We start from the raw sequence: 23,546 nt of genomic DNA, 5'->3' as shown, positions 1-23,546 counted from the left end.
GTATAAAATTTCAGTAATACAAAATGGATACGTTCTAGAGATCTGCTGTAAAACATTGCGTCTCTAGATGCAGGATTCATTTGTTTGATTAAATTAGTGATTTCTCTGTCTGTGAACATATTACGTTACTCTTGATGGATGGGAGGAGTGAAGAGTAAAGTGACACTATAATTTTAGCATTCATTTCTGGACCATATTAAATGACAGAAAAAACATTCTGAAGCATGCTGAAGGATCTTAATATAATTCTCACTAGTGTAACAAAGAAATTTATAAGCACTTAGCGAGTTATTTTCATTAATGAATATATCACCATAATTAAGGTAAGAAGACTAAATCTATCTTATTTTTTTCTTCTCTGCTATGATATATTATTATAAAAATTAATTTTTAAAATGCCATGTTGGAATGTACTTTAGCACCATAAATACTTTGGAAACATTGCATAGTTCATGGGTCTTTTCCCTCTGTGTTCAGCTACAGGTGGATTTTAGGCCACTGGATCTGAATGGAATACTTTGTATTGTTTATGCTTCAAATATGTGAGAACTATTCCCATAAGATTCCCAGCTCCTTCTTCTTAAGTAGGTGAAGACCTTTATGTGGTAAAAGGCTTTGGATTGAAGGTTCCAGCATGTTTTTTTAGCCCATCCCAACAATAGAAATAGTTACCAACCATGCAAGGGAATAAACAGAATGGGAAATAATAGTAAACTTTTAGTTTGAACATGTACAGGGCTAGATTAAAATTATTTAGTAGGAATGATAGCAAATCTTCTGGAGAAGAATAGCAATGCTTTCCCTTCATCCTGGTTATTTGGGGCTTTGTGAAAATGATCAAGTAAATTTACAAGGTGAAGTCTCACCTCTACAGTTAATAACTATTTTCCACAGGCCCCATAGATTAAGCTTTAATTGTTGAAGCAGTGTTGACAGGGTAGAAAATTGTCAGGTTTTCACAATGTTTGTTGGGACAAAGCATTTTTAGACTACAAAATATAGCTTCTATTCAAGATTTGGAAAATGGATAAAAGTGGGCAGTCTTAGAATATTTGGCCACAGGGATTCTTCCCTCACCTCATATTTAAAATTTTTAGCTTTTCTTCTCACACATTCTAAACTGAAAGTCTTCTCCTCTGCCCTCCCTGCAGTTCCAAGGGCTCTGGGTGACAACTTAGCCCAAGGCTGCAGTGAGCATGAGGGAGGAAAGAGTGCCTGCAGCAGTTTCTCATCCTGCTCCCTGTGGTCTCTGAAGTCCCTGGCTTATGGCTATTCTCCTGACATGTCCAGTTCCAGGCCCTTCTCACCCTTACCCTGAAGTACTAATGCAAACAAGAAAGGTAAACGCATATTGCTGCAACCTAGAGATTTGACAAACTCATCCCAAACTAGTCACTACATACATTTTCTCACAGAAGTCTGCAGGTTTGGAAAGAATTTGTTAGATTTTTCAAACTTCTGACTTACAGGGTCAACTTGTGGCACACAGCTTAATCACAGGGTACACGGACAGTGGAGAGAAAGAGATACCGGTCAAGTTAAGATTTAAAATTGGTCCATTTATGGCCATCTAGCAAGCTTAGAAACCACAATGAAAGCATGTCAATAGTAACAAGTGGTATTTCTTTTATTATTACTTCTATTTTATAATAGGTACATATATTTCCAAACTTTCACTTTTAACTTATTTTAATTTTTTCTCATTCTTTTCCTGCTCAGATATTTTACATTTTTGTATAAATTTTCCAATCACATATTTTATAATTTGTGATTTTTGTTTTGTTTATGAAACCCTTTCTTGTTTGATAGTCATAAAGGTACTGTGCTCTATTTTCTCCTATTTTAAAAGTTTTAATTTATGAAAAATTTTTGGAACTTATGTGTGGTTATGGTACTTAATAATCACTTTTAAAAAGTCAAATAATAATTAATTATCAAAACATTATTGGCAATTCCTTCCCCCATGAAAGTGCTACATTTATGAAATATCAGCATAGAAGGCATATTTCCGTACACACTCTTTCAAACACACACACACACACACAATTATACACACAAATGTATATCGAGATTTTTTTTTCACCTCAAAAACATTCTTAATATGAATGGGACAGAGATAGCAAAAGCCCAGAGCTGCTTAGCAATGGCTTACCTGAAAGATAGAGCACAGTAACACAAAATAGCACAGCAAGGAAAGACTTTCACATCCTATTGATAGACTTACAAAAATAATAAGCCATAGGTAATCAGAGGGTGAGTTTATGTTACTCCTCATAAATTTTTAAATTTAAGTTTATTACTACTATAGTTAAAGGCCCAGATGCACAAGAATCAAGTGTAATGTTATAACATTCTCAAAACAACACAGTAATTGAGCTTCTGAGTGTTATTTTATTTAAAAAACCAACCAATAAAATAAAAACTTGGAGGACATAAAAGAGCAACACAATTTCAGTGGGAAAATTGTAAGTTATAAAAAGAGAAATTAATAATAAAGCAGTATTAGACAAATGTAACTAAAATAATTCATTATCCAAAAATGACATTTTAAATGTCATCCATTTTAAATAAGGACAGAAGTTATCAATTGTTTTAGCAGATCAACATAATGAGGCATTATATATGTATGTGTGTGTGTATCTCTACAGGCACATATATACATATACACCCATAGACACATACATAATAAATTCAGGTTAAAACAAAAATAACACAAAATACACCAGGTGAATATTAAAATAACACATTTTACAGGTGTTTCACTAAGCTTATAAAATAAACTGTTAGACTTCATAAATCTCTAGCATATACAAAACCCCTCTGTCATTTGCTATGTTAGCAAACAAAATGGTAAACTCCAAATGTGTAAATATTGTGGCTGTTCAAATTGTTAGTACCATGACTATTAAAACTTGCAGACAATAAAACATATAACTAAGTTACGTTAGTTTGTTGTGCACAAACCTGACATTTTCTCTGTTAAAGGAAAGTCATTACTATATTTAGTTGCCAACTGACCAGTCATACCTTACTCTTTCCTTGATAATAGAAGCCACTTTTGTACCCAGATCCTAGGAAATAATTCTTATGGGTCATCTTTTATTATGATGATGGTTTCATGGGTACATATATACACATATATGTCAAACTGGTCAGGTTGTACAGTTTATGTACATTGTATTGTCTGTCAATTATACCTCAGTAAAATTATTTTAGAAATCTAAAAAATAGATACATTTGGTTAACTTCTGTATACATATATATGATCAGTGATATTATACTTTTAGATGTGTCAGCACACAGAACAGTGAATGATTAAGTTTGCCTCAATTCTATTGCTAACACACACACATATATATATATATATTTTAAAGAGTAAAATATTTTTCATGTATAAAAATCACAACCTTATTACTGAATACTTTCTTGAATAACCTTCACCAAGGTAAGAGGTATATTAAAGATCTAACAGAGTATCATTAAAAGTTTCAATTGGTTCTAAGATTTCAATTAACTTTCATTTACTTTTTAAAAAGGAATTATTGCTCTGTGCTAATGTTTTTTCTCCTAGTTAAAATGAATCAAAATGATGCATACAAAGTTATTTCACAACTGTGACACATATTTCATTCACCACTATCACTGGAGAACCAGATTAGAAAATCATTCTCAACAAACAAATGAAAGAAAGAATGCTATATTTTACTTTTGCCATTCTGAGACAACACTGAATGGAAAAGTACTTGGGTCCAATGCACATGTCTTCACATCATATTATATTATTGGAATAAATTATTGTAAATCCAGGCAAAGATGCCAACACAACAAACTCCCAGCAAACTTAAGAAGTTAATTATAAGCCATATGGAAAATATGTTTTTCATGTACTACAAAAAATTACCACAAGAACTTGGCAGTAAGCAAAGAGATGAGAGATGACAGCAGGGTGGAGAGGTGGTGAGAGAAACCAATGCAATTATCTTCACATACTGGAAGGGCTAGAACGTGAGAAAAGGAATTGATTTATTTTGGTTACCTCGAGGGCACAAAATTTAAGCCAAGGTTTGGAAAACATGGAAAGAAAAATTTCATTGTAGTATAAGGACAGATGTTTCAGAGTTCAAAAGTGGAATGACCTGCTTTGGGATATTGGGAGTCCTACCTCTCTGTTGACTTATAGGCAGACTTTGTTCACTGTTTGCAAACATCGGGAAGAGATTTGTGCATTAGATGAGTGCTGCATGATTGAGAAGACTTACTACTCTGAGATATTTTGGGGTCTATCATTCATTATCTATTCCTAAATATTTCACCCTCTTCTACAAGACACACTAACTCAGTGTCTGTTGGTTTCCCACAGAAGACATCATTTCCAAGTTTTGTTATTACAACACAGACTCCAGATAATTCAGGCTTTTAAAAAAAATCTATCATTTTTTCGCTGTGAAACCAAAGTAGGAACACAGGAAGACGGCATTTCAAATTTGAAAGAACACAAAGCTGTGCTTCCCTGTTAGTAAAGATATATATAAGTCATCAGAAATAAATATTAACAGTCTGGATGCATACAGGTCTGTAACAGGAATTAAGTATTTTCCTCTGTAATGAGAACATTTTACTATCATGTTTAACAGCTAAACGTTTAGGCTAGGTTTTCTCAACCTATAACGTGGAAAGTGTTTTAATGACACAGACCCCTGGACCACTCTGATGCAAAGTTCTAGAAAAGGCCCAGGAACTTACATTAAAAATATGGACCATACATGATATAGGGTCTGTGGCAAATAGTGCTAGAAGACAATGACTGAGAGAATTTCTCAGTGTCACCCTTTGCACATTCTTCAACATGCAGGTGGACGTTTGTTAAAATTTCATTGAATGGACCATCCAGTCTAGTTAGTTCAGTATAGTGAGGCAGTTATTAATATACACTCCAAAATGAGAATGCCTTCATTAAGTCTCAAATGTACCATTTATTAATTATACTTCTTTCGACAAATAAACTTTTATTGCCTCAGTTTTCTCGCTCGAAAATGGGGATAATATGAGTATCTATGTTATAATCTTGTTGTAATTATTAATGAGTTAAATGATGCATGCCAAGTGCTTAGAAAAAAGCCTGAAACATCCAAAGAGTTCAATAAATACATAAAATAAAGTTAATTATTAATATCCTTTATGACCCATAAGGGCAAAATGTTTTTCAAAATCAGAATCTCAACAGGGATCAAGCAAAAATTCTGTATGTTTAAATAAATTAATTTTCATCACCTTCCCTCCTAGTTTTCCAGCTCAAAATAATCTCTTCTTTGAGACTATGCTGAAGAAATTTGTATTTCAAATAAGGGCTTATTTAGGCACTTGAACATATTCAAACCTTCCTGTAGCTCAACTCCATTAAGACATGTGTAGGATGGTTCTCCATAAAAGGAATAATAAAAGTCAGACTCTCTGAATTTCAACCAAATGTTAAATGCATAAGTCATATTTGTAAGCATACAAAAAATGTTCTATTCAATTAAAAAAACCACCATTCAGCACTTCAGTCACTAGCCAGAGACCCCAACTTGAATTAATAGCCATTTGACTCTATGCAAAGCTTGTCTCACACAAACCTCAGAGTGGAAAAGAGACATGTTAAGTAGCCTTCTTGTCCTCGAGATTCTTCAAGTTCTACTCCTGTATCAGATAAACAGGGGACCCCAAACCTATCAGTCCATGGCCTGTTAGGAACTGGGCCATACAATAGGAGGTGAGTGGCCAGTGAGCGAACATTATCACCTGAGCTCCACCTCCTGTCAGATCAATGGTATTACATTCTCATAGGAACATGAACCTGATTGTGAACTGTGCATGAGTGGGATCTAGGTTGCTGCTCTTTATGAGAATTTAACTAATGCCTGATTATCTGAGATGAAGCAGTTTTATCAAAACCATCCCTCATCCCACTCCACCCCACTGTCAGTGGAAAAACTGCCTTCCAGGAAATGTCCCTGGTGCCAAAAAGTTTGGGGACCGCTGAGATAAGATCAAAGGAAAATATCTTCATATTATCTTAATGGGGGTTGTATTCATCTGTTTTCACACTGCTATAAAGAACTTCCCTGAGACTGGGTAATTTATAAATAAAAGATGTTTAATTGACTCGCAGTTCCACATGGCTAGGGAAGCCTCGGGAAACTTATAATCATGGTGGAAGGGGAAGCAAACACCTTCTTCACAAGGCAGCAGGAGAGAGAAGAGCAAAGGAGAAACTTCCAAACACATATAAAACCATCTGCTCTCGTGAGAACTCACTCACTATCAGGAGAACAGCATGGGGGAAACCGTTCCCGTGATCCAGTCACCTCCCTCCCTAGACACATGGAGATTACAGGTCCCTCCCTCAACATGTGGGGATTACAATTGGAGGAGATTTGGGTGGGAACACAGAGCTAAACCATATCAGGAGTCATTACTTTAATTTCTTAGAATAATGCCTTCACAAAACCATGATTTAAATTGTTTCTTTGTAATAAAGGCTTTATGTAAAAATGGTCCATAAGAACATTATGATAGGCTGGGTGTGGTATCTCACACTTACAATACCAGTATTCTGGGAGGCCCAAATGGGTGGATCACTTACCGCCAGAAGTTTGAGACCAGCCTGGGTCACATGGAAAAACCTGGTCTCCACTAAAAATACAAAAATTAGCCAAGCATGGTGGCAAACACCTGTAATCCCAGCTACTTGGGAGGCTGTCAAATGAGAATCGCTTGATACTATTTTAAACGATTTTCAGTGTCATGTATACCTTATACATAAATAAAGTAAGCATCCTACAGATATATAATGTACATAGGAATAAGCATTACAAAAAGAAATACTTCCTCACGTATAGTTTCTCACTATAATAATATTAGACTATATTAACAACCATAACATCTATTAACATTTACTAGGCCTTTACCACGCACTAGGTAATATGCCAAGCATCTGTATGTTTCCATAGTTTTTCTCACCCAAACTCCTATCGTATGGACAGTATTCTTATTATAATTATTAGGTAATGAAAGTAAGTTTTAGAAAAATTAAATGCTTTCATCTAGGATTCTGATTTTCAAGTGACAAAATTAAAATACAGTATGAGTTTATTTGACTCCAGATTCTGGGTTTTTTTTCACTCTAAACAACATTAGAGGTATTATTATGAGAAAAAATAATTTCAATTAAATAAAGCAGAAGCTCCATATTATTTATATCACTAACATTAAAGGTATTATTATGAGAAAAAATAATTTCAATTAAATAAAGCAGAAGCTCCATAGTATTTATATCACTTTTCAGAAAGACAGACCCTTAACGCCCAGTAAGTATGTTGTAAAAGCCCACACAGATGATACTACCTTTGGAACCCTCTGTTTTCTGTGGTCCTGTGGAACTGGGCTTTATTACCAATGATCATGCATGCAGGACACCCAGAAAAAATCATTTTCTCTATGTGGAAAAATTATTCAGTAATGCTACAAAGTATCATGTTACAATGGACCACATCAGTACAGTTTTCAATTCCTATCATTTGACTGGTGAGATACTTGATAATGTAGTTGTCAAGTAATGGCTTTTCTTGGTAGTGACATATATAAAAGCCAAAGATCCAGTAGAAACATGAAGCAGAGATCAAAAGTTTACATCCTGAGGTGTTCTATTCTCTGCTTATGACAGAGATAAAGAAAATTGCAGAATATATCCTTGGGATATCTTTACCTAAATTTTCAACATGTTATCAGCTTACTTCAATCATTTCTCACAAGAAACCACAAAGCTTTGGTCAGAATTGAGCACTTCAAAATAGAATCATCAGTGAGACAAATACCACTAGTACTATTTATGGCTTCTACAAGAAGTTAGATGCCATAGAAAAATGTACTGACTTCTGACTATGAAGAGGCACTTTTCATGTCTATTCTCTTTAATGCAGATCAAACCTTTAAAAGCATTCAACATTAGAACATCTATTTGTCCACTGCGTTGAGAAAACATTGATAAAATATGGGTTATTCTTTGATTTCTTAGTTCAAGTGAGAACATAAGAAAGGCATCAGTGAAAGCAAAAAAAGAAATGAAAACAAAAACAAAAACAAACAAAAAAAGTTATCCATTTCCTCTAAACCACTTGTGAATGTACAAAGGGCAATTTCTTCTAGAATCTAGTCTGTTAGTGATTACCTTCTGCCTCTCTATCACTGTGCCATTTTAAAGATTGAAATGCTGATAGCATGTAACCTGTAGAGATAGCTCTTCGATTCATAACATTGTCTGGCTGTTGACACAATGGTATTCAGAACCTCTGAGTTTATTCAATGACAAATAATTATACAAAAGTACCAACTTTGATGAAACTGTTGCTCACCATACAAGTATCTAGGTAGCTATCTCATCTAGGGATACATATGACAAAAATCAGAATTGATTGTTCTTGGATGTCATACCAAACAGAAACAAGTGTGTTTATTCAAATTCATAAAGATGAGAAAACAATGACCAAAGATGACTATATTCTTAGCAAGTGTGAGCTCACATAATTGTCCATAATGTATGGCACTGCTCAGAAGGAAGAAAGCTCACATAATGCCAAAAAGATTCTCAGTAGGTCTGCTTTGATGCCATTATAAGTAAAAAGAACAATATTTGAGCTAGGAAGATTTTGGATGTGTTTTCCAGAAAACTGGGAATTATTAAGCTCTGGATGATTAGCAGAAAGACAAAATGTCTTCCAAGAATTCACCCAAATTCTAGGCCATCAAAATAAAGTCTTCAGGAAAAGATTAAAAAATTCAAATTAAAAGATTAACAACGAGTAAATGAATTCAATAAAATTATGAACTTCCTGGGGGAAAACATCAGATTTTCTTTATCCATTCATCTGTTGACAGACACTTGTAAAAATTTATGAGATTCTGTCTTCTGCAATCACATGTATGGAACTAGAGGTCATTATGTTAAATGAAATAAGCCAGGCACAGCAAGACAACCTGCATATTCTTGCTTATTTGTGGGAGCTAAAAATTAAAACAATTGAACTCTTTGAGATAGAGAGTAGAATGATGGTTACTAGAGGCTGGAAAGGGCAATAGGGTGATGAGGGGGAAATAGGGATGGTCAACGGGTACAAAAAATAGAAAGAATGAATAAGCTCTAGTATTTGATGGCACAACAGAGTGCCTAGAGTCAATAATAATTTATTTTGCTTTTACAAATAACTAAAGAGTATAATTGGATTGTTTGTAACACAAAAGTTAAATGCTTGAGGTATTCAATACCTCATTTACCCTGATGTAATTATTACATATTGAATTCCTGTATCAAAATATCCCATATGCCTGATAAATATATATACCTACTATGTACACTCGAAAGTTGACATTTTAAAATTTTTTAAAAATCAGACCGTTGGGGGAGTCTGGCAAGATGGCTGAATAGGAACACTCCGGTCTGCAGCTCCCAGTGAAACCAACGCAGAAGGTGGGTGATTTCTGCATTTCTAACTGAAGTACCTAGTTCATCTCATTAGGACTGGTTAGACAGTGGGTACAGCCCATGGAGGGTGAGCAGAAGCAGGGTGGGGCATTGCCTCACCTGGGAAGAGCAATGGGCTGGGGAACTACCTTCCCTAGCCAGAAGAAGCCCTGAGGGACTATACCATGAGAAACTGTGCTATTGAGCCAGACACTACACTTTTCCCATGGTTTTTGCAGCCCTGTGCCTATACCACCAGGGTCCTGGGTTTCAGGCACTAAACTAGGTGGCTGTTCTGGCAGACATTGAGCTAGCTGCAGGAGGTTTTTTTTTGTACCCCAGTGGTGCCTGGAACCCCAGCAAGACAGAACTGTTCACTAACCTGTAAAGGGGGCTGAAACCAGGGAGCCAAGTAGTCTTGTTCAGCAGGTCCCACCTTTATGGAGCCCAGCAAGCCAAGAACTACTGTCTTGAAATTCTTGCTGAAGACAGCCTGGCAGGATCAAGCTTGGTGCAAGGAGGGGCTTCCATCCTTACTGAGGCTCCAGTAGGCAGTTTTCCCTTCACAGTCTTAAGGAAGCCAAATTCAAAGCAAAGCAGCTGTGGCCAGCCTGCCTCTCTAGATTCCTCCTCACTGGGCAGGGAATCTCTGAAAGAAAGGCAGCAGCCCTAGTCAGGGACTTATAGATAAAACTCCCATCTCCCTGGGACAGAGCACCTGGGGGAAAGGTAGCTGTTGATGCAGCTTCAGCAGACTTAAACTTTCCTGCCTGCCAGTTCTGAAGAGAGCAGCGGATCTCTCAGCACAGTGCTCAAGCTCTGCTAAGTGGAAGACTGCCTCCTCAAGTGGGTCACTGACCCCCATGCCTCCTGACTGGGAGACGCCTCCCAGCAGGGGTCAACAGACACCTCACACAGGAAAGTTCTGGCTGGCATCAGACAGGTACCCCTCTGGGATGAAGCTACCAGAGGAAGGAACAGGCAGCAATCTTTGCCATACTGGAGCTTTCACTGGTTATACCCAGGCTGCAGGGTCTGGTTATAACCCCTGTAGGGTCTGGAGTGGACCTCCAGCAAACTCCAGCAGACCTGCAGAAGAGGGGCCTGACTGTTAGAAGGAAAACTAACAAACAAAAAGCAATAACATCAATATCAACTAAAAGGACACCCACTGAAAAACACCATCCAAAAGCCATCAGCATCAAAGATCAAAGGTAGATAAATCCACAAAGATGAGGGAAAACCAGAGCAAAAATGCTGAAAATTCCAAAAGCCAGAATGCCTCTTCTCCTCCAAATGATCGCAACTCCTTTCCAATAAGGGCACAAAACTGTATGAAGAATGAGTTTGATGAGTTGACAGAAGTAGGCTTCAAAAGATGGGTAATAACAAACCCCTCTGAGCTAAAGGAGCATGTTCTAACCCAATAAAAGGAATCTAAGAACTCTGAAAAAAGGTTACAGGAACTGCTAACTAGAATATCCAGTTTAGAAAAGAACATAAATGACCTGATGGAGCTGAAAAACACAGCATGAGAACTTCGTGAAGCATACACAAGTATCAATAGCTGAATTGATCGAGTGGAAGAAAAGATATCAGAGATTGAAGATCAACTGAATGAACAAAGCATAAAGACAAAATTAGAGAAAAAAGAATGAAAAGGAATGAATAAAACCTCCAAGAAATATGGGACCATGTGGAAAGACCAAACCTATGATTGATTGGTGTACCTCAAAGTGACGGAGAGAATGGAACCAAATTGGAAAAACACTTCAGGATACTATCCAGAAGAACTTCCCCAATCTAGTAAGACAGGCCAACATGCAAATTCAGGAAATACAGAGAACACCACAAAGATACTCCATGAGAAGAGCAAGACCAAGACACACAGTTGTCTGATTCTCCAAGGTTGAAATGAAGGAAAAATTGTTAAGGGCAGCCAGAGAGAAAGGTCAGGTTACCTACAAAGGGAAGTCCATCAGACTAACAGCGGATCTCTTGGCAGAAACCCGACAAGGGTTCTGTTCATTGGTTCTGTTTATGTGATGGATTATGTTTATTGATTTGCATATGTTGAACCAGCCTTGCATCTCAGGGATGAAGCTGACTTGATCGTGGTGGATAAGCTTTTTATGTGCTACCTGCTTTTGTTTGCTAGTATTTTACTGAGGATTTTCACATCGATGTTCATCAGGGATATTGGCCTGAAATCTTTTTTTGTTGTGTCTCTGCCGAGTTTTGGTATCAGGACGATGCTGGCCTCATAAAATGTGTTAGGGAGGAGTCCCCATGTTTCTATTGTTTAGAATAGTTTCAGAAGGAATGTTACCAGCTCCTCTTGGGTACCTCTGGTAGAATTTGGTTGTGAATCCGTCTGGTTCTGGGCTTTTTTTGTTTGTTTGGTTGGTTGGTAGGCTATTAATTACTGCCTAAATTTCAGAAGTTGTTATTTGTCTCTTCAGAGATTTGACTTCTTCCTGATTTAGTCTTGGGATGGTGTATGTGTCCACAAATTTATCCATTTCTTCTAGGTTTTCTAGTTTATTTGCATAGAGGTGTTTATAGTATTCTCTGATGGTAGTTTGTATTTCTGTGGGATCAGTGGTGATATCCCCTTTATCATTTTTTATTGCATCTATTTGATTCTTCTCTCTTTTCTTCTTTAATAGTCTGGCTAGTGTTCTATCTATTTTCTTATTCTTTTCAAAAAACTAGCTCTTGAATTCATTGATTTTTTTTGAAGGGTTTTTCATGTCTCTATCTCCTTCAGTTCTGCTCTGATCTTAGTTATTTCTTGTCTTCTGCTCACTTTTGAATTTGTTTGTTCTTGCTTCTCTTGTTCTTTTAACTGTGATGTTAGGGTATTGATTTTAGATCTTCCCTGATTTCTGATGTGGGCATTTAGTGCTATAAATTTCCCTTTTAAAACTGCTTTAGCTGTGTCCCAGAGATTCTGGTATGTTGTTCCTTTGTTGTCACTGGTTTCAAAGAACTTATTTGTTTCTGCCTTAATTTCATTATTTACACAGTAGTCATCCAGGAGCAGGTTGTTCAGTTTTCATGTAGTTTTGTGGTTTTGAGTGAGTTTCTTAATCCTGAGTTCTAATTTGATTGCACTGTGATCTGAGAAACTATTATGATTTCTGTTCTTTTCATTTGCTGAAGAGCATTTTACTTCCAATTATGTGGTTGATTTTAGAATAGGTGTGATGTGGTGCTGAGAAGGGTGTACCCTTCCCAAATCTTGCAATTATATCTGAAATTTAATGATGTATTTAATTACATTATAAATCCACTATCATAATAACGTCTTGCTTAAAACCAAGAAGATGGGTTTTAAAACCACCATGGCACATATATACCTATATAACAAGCCTGCAAGTTCTACATATGTATCCCGGAACTTAAAGTATAATAATACATTTTAAAAATCAGACTATTGAGGAGGAAAAAAATGTGAGTTTTGTGAGTGTCCACAGAAATGTGCAATCCCATCATCATAAGATTATGCCAGAGTGCAGGGGGTCATGAGCAAAGAGAGGCCAAGAGGTTTCTGGGAGTAAAGATTCTTCCCATGGAGGGTCTTTTCTGGACCTACCACTAGAGGTCAGGAAAAACTAACCTACATAGGCAGACAAGCCTTGAAGGCCAACATTGTAGATGAGTCTGTTTAGTAGTGGTTTAAAAATCATGTATTGAGGTGCTATGTAGGAAAATTTCTGACATTCTGAATAATTAAAATTGTGAACAGCAAAAGAAATGAATACCTTCATTTATCTTCACTTTATTAATAATATAAACATGGAAGAAATACAATTTATGTACTTAAGAATAAAGATCTGTTTAAAATTGGCACCAATAAAAAAATAAAAGCTTGAAAAGTGGGAAAAGGTCACACTAATTACACTCAGAAGCTGGGTTTCAATATATTGATTAAGCCAAAAATATATTGAAGGCAATTTAAAAATAGTGAGCAAGTTTTTGAGAATGAAATTTCTATCTACTTCTAAAGTCTTACTATTTAAAAATATATTCAATCATAATTTCTCCAAAAATCAGTGAATTATGGTTTTGGCTAAAGACAATATCTTACTTCTTTAAATCCTTCCCAAATCTTGCAATTATATCTGAAATTTAATGATGTATTTAATTACATTATAAATCCACTATCATAATTGCTTACCTATTATGTGTTATTATGCTAGATGCTGGGTTAATAGAAATAGAATTCAGACATGATTCTTCAGTATCAATTATCTCAGCATTTAATGGAAGTGAGAGTCATATACACAATAGACTATAGTAATATATAAATTGCAATTATTTTTCACAATAAATCTATAAAGTTTTATTCAACCAAAAAAGGCTACTTTGAGTTAATATTGTCCCCATACTACTCTTTGAAAAATCAAAATATTTTATTCTCTTATCTCCCATAAATACAGTAGCAAAATGACCTTTAGTTCTGAGACATAAGACAGCTACTATTTGATGGACTATAAGATGTCAGGTGTGAATATTGTACTAGAATATTTGAGTGAAGTAATTGTAGAGAAATCCTCTGGGCAGGAAAAGAACAAGAGGGAAACAGTAAATGCCTAGAGAAAATGGAAGAAAGAAGATAAATCCTATGGGGAACATAATAAAAATAAAGAGGAAATAAACTTCATATACACTACCCAGGTTTGCCTAAATCCATTTTTTGTTTTCAAGGAATATAATTTGAATCATCAGTCAACTGAAACTAATTTTTATTTCAGATGTTTTAAAATTATTGGTAAAAATTTTCTGGCTGGGCACAGTGGTTCATGAATGTAATCCCAGCACTTTGGGAGGCAGACGTGGTGGATCACTTGAGGTCAGGAGGTTGAGACCAGCCTGGCCAACATGGCGAAACCCCAGCACTACTAAAAATACAAAATTTAGCCAGGCATGGTGGCAAGTGCCTGTAGTCCCAGCTACTTGGGGAGCTGAGGCAGGAGAAAGGCTTGAAGCAGAGGAGGAGGTTACAGTGAGCAGAGATCACGCCACTGCACTGCAGCCTTGGTGACAGAATGACACCTGGTTTCAAAAAAAAAGAAAAAAAGAAAAAGAAATCATGTTATATTCTTCCAAAATTTGTAGAAATTTAAAATTATTTGTTATTTCTAAATATCAACTTTTTGTAAAATGCTTATTACTATATGTAGACAGTGACACTTAAAAATATTACTCATCCAAGTTAAAAACAATCTACTTACAATTCTCTGACATTTTTGAAGAGAAATATTCCAAAAGACTTAAAATACTTGCTTCCTTTAATTCTGGAGGGACTGATTTGTCCAAGCGTAAAATATCGTTTCGTGAACTTTTACATTGACAGAAACCAATTAGAGCAGTTTTTCGCAAATCAGAAGTGGCTGCATATAAGCAGATTTCTGCAAGAATTACTGTATATATGTAGACTACATTCCAGGCCCAGGAAAAATCATCTACCTTGTAACTTTCTCCCTGAAATAAAATAGATATCCGATCATCAAAGTATGTCTTTGCATATCAATAACTATATAGTGTACTTATAATAATTGTTAAAAGACTGTAATAAACTAATATTTCTAAATGTGTTCATTAAAAAATGGGTTTACCATGAGTAGATTGCATAAAATACGGTTCAAAGAATAAAAAATATAGACAGCTAATAATTATATAAAGAACAACTTCACAATTTAATTAGCAGTCAATGGAATGTAAATTAATTCAATGAGATACTATTTTCCATATCATATTCAAAAGGAACCTTTTGATGTACAGCTCAATTCTAATGTGTGACACTTTCATTTATTGTTCATAGGAATGCAAGAAAGTTATTAATATATCTTATGGAGAAAAGTTTGGACATCTTGCCCAAAAACTTTGAAAGAAACTTCACAGTCTTTCACTTGGTAATTTAATTTTATTAGCCTACTGTAAAGAAATAGAAGTGTTGATAGAGATTTTATGTATGAGAATAACAATTCAACATTACTTATAATTAACTGTGAACAAGTAGAAACAAATTTAATAACCAACAATACAGAAATGTTTCAATAAGTGATCTTACCCCAACCAAATTATAAATTTTAATATTAGGTAATGAAAATGAAAAATGTTTATGATAAATGGTAACTGTGAATTTGCTTTTATATTTAATTAAATTTATTATTATAAAGTTATGCATATTATATGCCCTAATACAATATACAATTTAAATAGTGGCAAAAATAAAATCTGTTTCTCTTCGGTTCTCTTTTCACATATAAATTAGCAATGTTACCTGATTTTGAACAGACAAAATGCTTGAAACAAAATCTCTCACTATGTCCATTAAAGCTTTCAAGCAGGCCATGTTTAATTTGGCAGCCTCCCCAAGGACCAGTAAAGCCAGTACTGAATCCAACCTGAAAATTTTATGGACAAAAGGATAAAGATTGTAATGGAAAATAATAATAATCAACTTTTTAATGTAAAAAAAGGTAATAGGTCAGAGGAAATGCATGTCTGGATTACAAGATATATTTATTTTCAATAAAGATTAGTATTGGTTCTCACTTATTATGGTAAAAATCTTCAAAGAAGAGACACATTTTGGTAATATGTTTGAGTTCAGAGTAGTGGTCTGACAAATCTGAGTAATAAGTACTACATATAATCACATTTCTTCATAGATCCTGAACAACAGGCAATCAGGGGCTCTGGTTGTAGAGTACCCCCAAAAACTCACAATAGGTTTTAATGTTTAACCTCTTGCAACTGATTCCACAAGGTGAATTTCAAGAGCATGTTTTCTTCTCAAAACAGAGCAATTTTTTAAAAACCGCCTTCTTCTAAGATACTCCAAAGATTCAACACTCTTTGATTTTGGAAAAAGTACAATTTCTCAAAATAAAATTTATATTTCACATGAATAGAAGACTATTATTTTTTAAATATTAAAAAACTGGGAAATCACACAAGAATTTATTAGTTATAAATGTACATATATTTTGAATGTTTTGAAAATTATATATTTGTGATATTTTTACTTAAACAAAAAATAGTTTGAAAAAGAACTGATAAGAGCTCAAATTAAAAATTACTTTGGTCTATAGCTGTTTACTGTCTTGATTTGTAGGCCATTAATAAATTTAAAAGTTAGTATATTTTACAAGATTATTTGAATTTCACAACTGTGATATTTCAGGCCCATAAGTTCAAGGTCATCATCATTTTCTAAATCAAACCATTCTTATCATGAAAATCAAAGACAATTCTTTATATTAATTAGGGCTTTACAGATATCAATGTGCTTTCACATAAATTATTTCATTTGATTCGAAAAACAATTTTTGACACATTTAAGATTTCTCTAGACCTTTTTTCATACTAGACAACTGAGACATAAATAGGTCCATAGGACTTGTCCAAGTTCCCTTTTTAAACTAGATTAGTTGTAACTCAAGTTTTCTCCCACCAAGAAGTATTTTCTGTCTTGCAATTCTGCTTTTCTAAACCATTACATAAACGTCAATATTTAATCTTAGTGTGGCAGGTGCTGCCTATTGCCCTCCCTAATACTAGTTGTCTCCTTTTCTAATGGAACATGCATTTTGTTCAAAATGGCAATATGCTCAATTAAGTTAGCCCCCTCAAGATGGAATTCTCTGTATCTTGATTGGAGTAGTGATTACATGAGTGTATACATTTCCCCAGGGTCATAGACCTATGTACATAAATGTATGACGTTCATGGTATCTAATTTATATTTCAGTAAGTTTGATTTAAAATTGACTGCCTAGACTCCCTTGAAGCTTGGAATAGCCACACAGTGTAGATTTGGTTAATCAGCTAGAAAAGGAAGCATATTATGAAGACTTCCAGGCAAGCTATTATCTTTCTGGTTAAGAAAAAAATTTTTTAATTAAATAACAAGTGTTATTTTTCTCCTTTGCTCATCCTCTTCTTCCTGCTTGTAGTGCATATATTCCATGATATCATAAGGCACAGCAGCCTTCTTTCAACAAGGAGGATAAAAATCACCTGCTATAAAGACAGAAAAGGAAGCTAGAAGAAGCTTGGGTCTTGAAGATTTCCTTAAGTACTCACATCAGCACTGCACTACTTGTCATGTGCAATAAAGAAAGCTCTGTTTGGTTATGCAATTGTAGTCAGGTTTCTGCCAAATAAAGAAGATGAAATCCTAATTGATGCACTTAACATGATGCTTATGAACATGAACTTTAGAGTCAGAAACATCAAGATGAAATCTTAGCTCTGCCACTAATTAGGCATATGTTATAGGGCAACTTATGTATCCTACCTCATCTTAATTTACTTGTCTATAAAGAAAATACAGTAAAACTCACTTTTTAGAGATTATTGTGAGATTTGAATGAAATACTCCATGTAAAACGTCAAGATTCAGAATGCTAAATTGAATTCAATTACAAACATACTATTTCTTTGACATAAAAAGGATATGAGTTTGATAACTTTCTCATTAAAGTCATAGAGTGACTGGAAGGAGAAGTCCATCCAGATGACCACCAAGAGGGAAACTAAGTCATTCCCCAGACTACTTATCATTTATACTTCATATTATGGTCAATTAAAAGAGAGGATACTCATAGAGTTCATAAAACTTCTTTTCCCTTGAATATACTTCATAATCAGAAGGTTTTGATTCTTCTTTTCTCTTTTAAGTCTGGAAAATTGTAGCTAACCTAGGATTGAACTATGGATTGAAAAAGATCCATCAGTGTTAGCCACCTATGGTAGAGAAATGCTTCACCAGAAACACACTATTTTCAATTAATGCTGCTGATCACAAAATTGTCTGTGAATGAAAATGCTTTCATCAAAAACAAACATCAATACTTATAAAGTACAGTTTGTCAAAAACAAAAGTAAAATTGAAAATCAATGCACATAGAATGGAATTCAAATTGGATTAGGCTAGAAATTTCCATACAGCACTAGCTTCTTTGTGAATTCATTATAATACAGAAAGTCTCAAGTATCAGCATATTGACCTGGTTTTACATTGCCGTGAAATTAAAGTTGTACAAAATAATATGCAACTATTATAGATTTGCTCTAATTTTGTAAATAAAGAAACTGAGCCAGAGTTTTACTGGCTTGTCTAAAATAATGATATATACATACACACATGCACACATTTATAGAAGTTAGAAACATCAGCATTTAAAAGTTTTCCTAGATTCTTCTTACTCCTCTATATCCATTTCCTCAATTAGAAGATTTTAATGTTTAAATGGAATTAAAATATCTAAGTAGCAACCCTTGCCAACTTATTTCAACATTGCAACAGATATTCCAGAAAGCACTGACAATGTCAAAAATCCACATGATCCCGAAAACAGAATGAGACATCACTAATAATAGCAACTTACAAGGAATTTCCATAAACCATAAAGCTGATGAAGCCAAAGCAATAAGGAGCAACCACATGCCACTTCTTGAAACACAGCAACCTTGTTTTCCCAAAAAAAGTAAGAGAAAAAAACATTTTTAAAAAATAATAATCTCTACTGTTTACCCTGTTTTGCATAGAATCAGAGAAAGTGCAGCCAATCCTTTATCTTGAGATACTGATTTTTTTTTTAAGTAGTGAGAGTATTATTCCTGGGTTCATTCTCATCTCTCCATATTTATTCAGAGATGATAACATCCTGGTAATGAAAAGGGTAGTATACAGTGCCTATACACATGTAGGATGGGAGAAGGCAGGAGGGAGGACGATAAAATTGGAATACAGAAGTGCATTTTTTCCTCACAGGTAAACTATCAAAGAGTAAGGAGAACACAGGAAGCTCCCTGATCATTTTACACATTGAGTGTTGTAATTTTTACCAACTTTGTTATGAATGCTGTGAATACAGACCTCTTATTTAAAAATATTGTTTTTATATATTTCTCCTGGTTCTAGAATAAGTAACTGGAAAGTGAAGAAGAGGGACCTATACAAGACCGAGGAAAACAGATTACAGCAAAGGCTAAAGAGAATATTAGTCTCAGTACTCAGAGAGGGTCATAATTCTGAAAATGATTTCTTACAGGAACTAGAAGTTATTTTTACAAGACATGTAGGCATCTTTAATAAAGCCCAGGAATAATAAACCACAATAAAAAGCCTTGATGCTTAGATGAAAGGTAGTAGAGTAAGATAAGAGATTGCAAAGAATTTAAAATGTAAAAATATAATTAAAATCTATACTTGAGGAAGTTAACTACAGAAATAACAGAGAAAAGTATTTCATAATTTAGAGGAAAATGTGGAAAGCATACCTATTACTATCTAAGTACAGAAGGAAGGAAGGAAGGAAGGAAGGAAGGAAGGAAGGAAGGAAGGAAGGAAGGAAGGGAGGGAGGGAGGGAGGGAGGGAGGGGGAGAGGGAGGGAGGGAGGGAGGGAGGGAGGAAGGGAGGAAGGGAGGAAAGAAGGGGAGGGAGGGAGGGAGGGAGGTAGGAAGGTGAGTGAGTGAAGGGAGGGAGAAAAATTTTAAGTTATGAAGTAAATGGGGCCCAACTACAGAAAAATATTTCTAATAACAAAAAGTCCAAAATTTAATGCAGTTATCCATGAGAAATATATGGGTTTTCCCACCATAATGTAAAAAGTAAAATAAAAATAAATAAATTAAAAAACCCTAAGCATCAGATAGGCAGAAGTTGGGAACACATATGAACTATAAGTAGTCAATACAACACCTTGAAAAAATGTAGACCAGCAGCTATAGTATTTGTGCACAGCTTCTCAAAGTGAAGTTTCTCTCTAGGTAAAGCACAGGATTTGCCTCAATAGGCTCCTAACTTGGACAAGAAAGGGTGCCAGTTAACTCCTGCTTACTAAATCACAAAGAGGTTCCTAAAAAATTCTGGACTGAAAATTAAACAGATTAAAAAAAAGAGGACTGATGACTTTGAATATCTCATCATAACTGTGTTAGGAAACAGCATAGCAACATTTAGAGATTTGAAGGAGGAATCAAACAAAAAATAAACACTGTAATCATAGAAGTCTATTACCAGACAAAATGTACATCATACTTTTTAGGGAAAAAATAAATGGTGATAAATGTTATAGCTGGTCAAGGTTTGTATATAATCATGGCCTTACCTAATATAATAAGCAATCAAAAAACATATTTAGAAATTTATTCAAGCTAAGAAAGAAATGAACAGTATTGAACAGTTTTAAGAAAGGAAAATCCTAGTGTTAAATGGCTGCAGGTGAGTAGAAGAAAAATAGGTAAGTTTTAATAAAGAAAAATAATTTTATAAATATGACCAAATAATTAAATGCAGATATATAAATCATTCTTTAAGGAGCAGACAGAACATTAAAAATAATTAGTTAACTATAATGTTATCAGAACTCAAGATTATATTAACAGACTAGGAAGGGGAGAATTCGTGTAAATAAATTTGTCTTGGTCTTTACTGCACATGGAGAAGAGGGCAGTCAGCACTTCATTCTTGATTTTTACTACTTAGGGAAACTAGTTTACGAATAAATTTACTTTGCCATTGCCTGATTTTTTTACTCAGAAAAGATGGATGACAAAAATGTAGGCTTTAGCCTGTCTGTTAAAAGGATTTTTCTCCTGCTTACAGGACTTCATTCTTTGAGTTCCAGGGAAGCTGGTGTGGGAGTGAAGGGATGGAGCCTCAGACAAGTAATGACTGCCCTCTCATCAGAGAAGGCAGAGGTGGAGCGCTAATTGTTTCCCTCCACCCAGACCCATCAGGCTTTTCTGGCTATTGATTGGTTGGTGGTAATTAATCCTACTAGCAGAATCTTTCAGTCATCATTTTTGTTTTAATTTTTTTCAACATAATGGCAATTTATGAGACACTGATTGGGGTTGCAGCCTCTGTTATCACGTAAAATAGTTCTTATTAAATAATTTTAAGCTGGAGAGTGTTGTAGTCACAGTTATGTTATAGCCCTGGCAGCATAGTATATGACAGATTGTTGAGGGGAAGAACGTAAGGCAAGGAGACAAGTTAAAAAGCTACAATAGTCAAGAGACAGTAAGAGCCCAAACCAAGGTCATGACAGTGGGAACAGAGAGCAGAGGAACAGTTTTGAAGTGTAGTTAATGTACGTACAACACTGTCAGATCCTGAACTGGATGGAGAAAGTGAGATGGAGAAGATAAGATGTCTGATTTGGTTAGCTGGAGGAAAGGGCATGACGATGTGTACTGAGGTAGAAATTCAGGAGGTAGGAGCCTGACTGGGGGAAAAATTAGTTCAAATATGAACTGGCAGGACATGGAAGGGAAGAACTACAGTCTAATAGGTGTTTTTCATATTACTTATCTCATTTAAATCTTTCAAAAGCTCTTTGAGGTGGCTGTTATCTCGATACAACTGCTAAACAGACCCTGGGGTTCACAGGGGTGAAGCGACATTCAAAGTTACACAGGAAGCAAAAGACAAGACTAAAATTCACGTCTTCTGGTTTCAGGTTGCATTGCTTTTTTGCTGTACAATAATGTAGCAGCATATATAGTGGGTATGGTGGGTATTTACCTGATACAGACTAAGTTATAATTGGCTCCAGGGATCAAAGGATCAATAAGAAATCCAAGAAATGAATCAAGAAGCATCAAGGAAATAAACGAACAACGAGAATCTCCATTGACATTTCAGTTCACAAGAAATGAAGGAGTATTGATGCAAACTTTTGTTTGAATGGTCTAGGTTAGACCATCACATGGACATTATAATTAGTAGGATCAAGGATATAAATAATGTGGATATCAGTGATCTAACTGAAAAGGAAGTGCCTTGCCACCCATACAAAGCAGTGAATTCCTTGTTTCATTCATTTCAATGCAAACATAAACACTGTATGTCTGGAAAACGCTTGCCATGTTCAAGACAGTTTTAAATTGTCAAGCTTTTTTTGGAATACACTTATGGAGCACATTAAATCAGTTATTTTGTGTTGGAAGATACAGTTTTATGTCATATTGCTTGAATGAAATACCATACTGCCTTTCTCAGCAGTCTTCATTGGCTAATAATTCAATTATAAACACAATTCATTATTTTCATGTTAGATTAGAAAGCCTTTTGCGTTGACTTGAGCTATCTCCCCAGAGCAAATGGTGCCGTTTATAAAAGGCCAAACCACAGGGTGGAGCATTGAGAGTATGAAGCATCATATAAAATTTAACTGCATTAAATGGAAATCTGCCTTCCAGCAAGCTGCTTATCTCCAGCTATGGGCAGATAAAGGCCAATGCATGGCAGCTGGGAGGGGGTTCCTGCAGTCTCTTTTTCTTTACTTCATCGGGTTTATAATTTATTGTCTTCAGTGTCTTCTTTCCCCAGATTTTCCCTGTCCCCCAGCGAGGCTGCTCTAATTCTGTGATTGCCTTCCTTGAGTCCTTTTGTGGATCCTGAACCTGTTCTTTTCCAGGCTCAGCTGAAACCATTTGCTTCTATTTGTTTCTTTTTGTATTGTAGGATCTTTATAAAAGGGGTTATAAGAAGTCACGCAGGTAGATACATGATGAATTATCTACTGGCCAATAGCATCAGAAATGGGCAGATGAGTATATTTCACTTTCATGGGCACAAGCACAAGCAATTTTTGCCACTATAAATAAAATTTCTTCAGATACTTCAGTTGAATGGTCTCTTTGCTTTCTAAATCTCAGAACATTTGTTCAACATTATGTTACTTTCCTGAGATGTACAGCAAATGAAATTGCTCAGGTTACTACTGCTAATGGTCACTGGCATTGAATTTTAGGTGTTAAACCAGAGGTGTCTTCCACCAAGTGTCACAATTTTAAGACTATTTGGTCCAGCAAATCCTGATGAAGTCTTAATGTATCATCAGGGCCTGGTGCCTCGATATTTCTTTTTCATTCTAAATGCATGCAGTTCATTTTCTTAATTTTTTGCATGCACCCAGTGGTATCTTAGGAGTATATGAGACCAATATTAAAGATTCTCTAGAAATATAAAATCATTTCTGGTTTTATTTTGGTAATTATATTACAGTGTGTATT

The 23,546-nt window shown here is 35.1% G+C and overlaps 1 protein-coding gene across 7 annotated transcripts in view; it reads right to left on the bottom strand.

Moving 5' to 3' along the window:
- The window catches only part of TMEM232 (transmembrane protein 232), a 318,910-nt gene that overhangs the window by 177,379 nt on the left and 117,985 nt on the right, over positions 1-23,546 (bottom strand). For all 7 annotated transcript variants that reach the window (XM_050793059.1, XM_050793058.1, XM_050793063.1 and 4 more), the window contains 2 exons: positions 15,792-15,915; positions 14,740-14,989 (listed from right to left, as the gene is read on the bottom strand). In XM_050793059.1, the coding sequence (XP_050649016.1) occupies positions 14,740-14,989; positions 15,792-15,915 (374 nt within the window). The remainder of the gene's footprint in view (positions 1-14,739; positions 14,990-15,791; positions 15,916-23,546) is intronic.

Source organism: Macaca thibetana, chromosome 6, assembly GCF_024542745.1.
Source record: "Macaca thibetana thibetana isolate TM-01 chromosome 6, ASM2454274v1, whole genome shotgun sequence".
NCBI lineage: Eukaryota > Metazoa > Chordata > Mammalia > Primates > Cercopithecidae > Macaca > Macaca thibetana.
The sequence above is the reverse complement of the archived record's forward strand: the minus strand, read 5'-3'. Positions and strand labels throughout refer to the sequence as shown.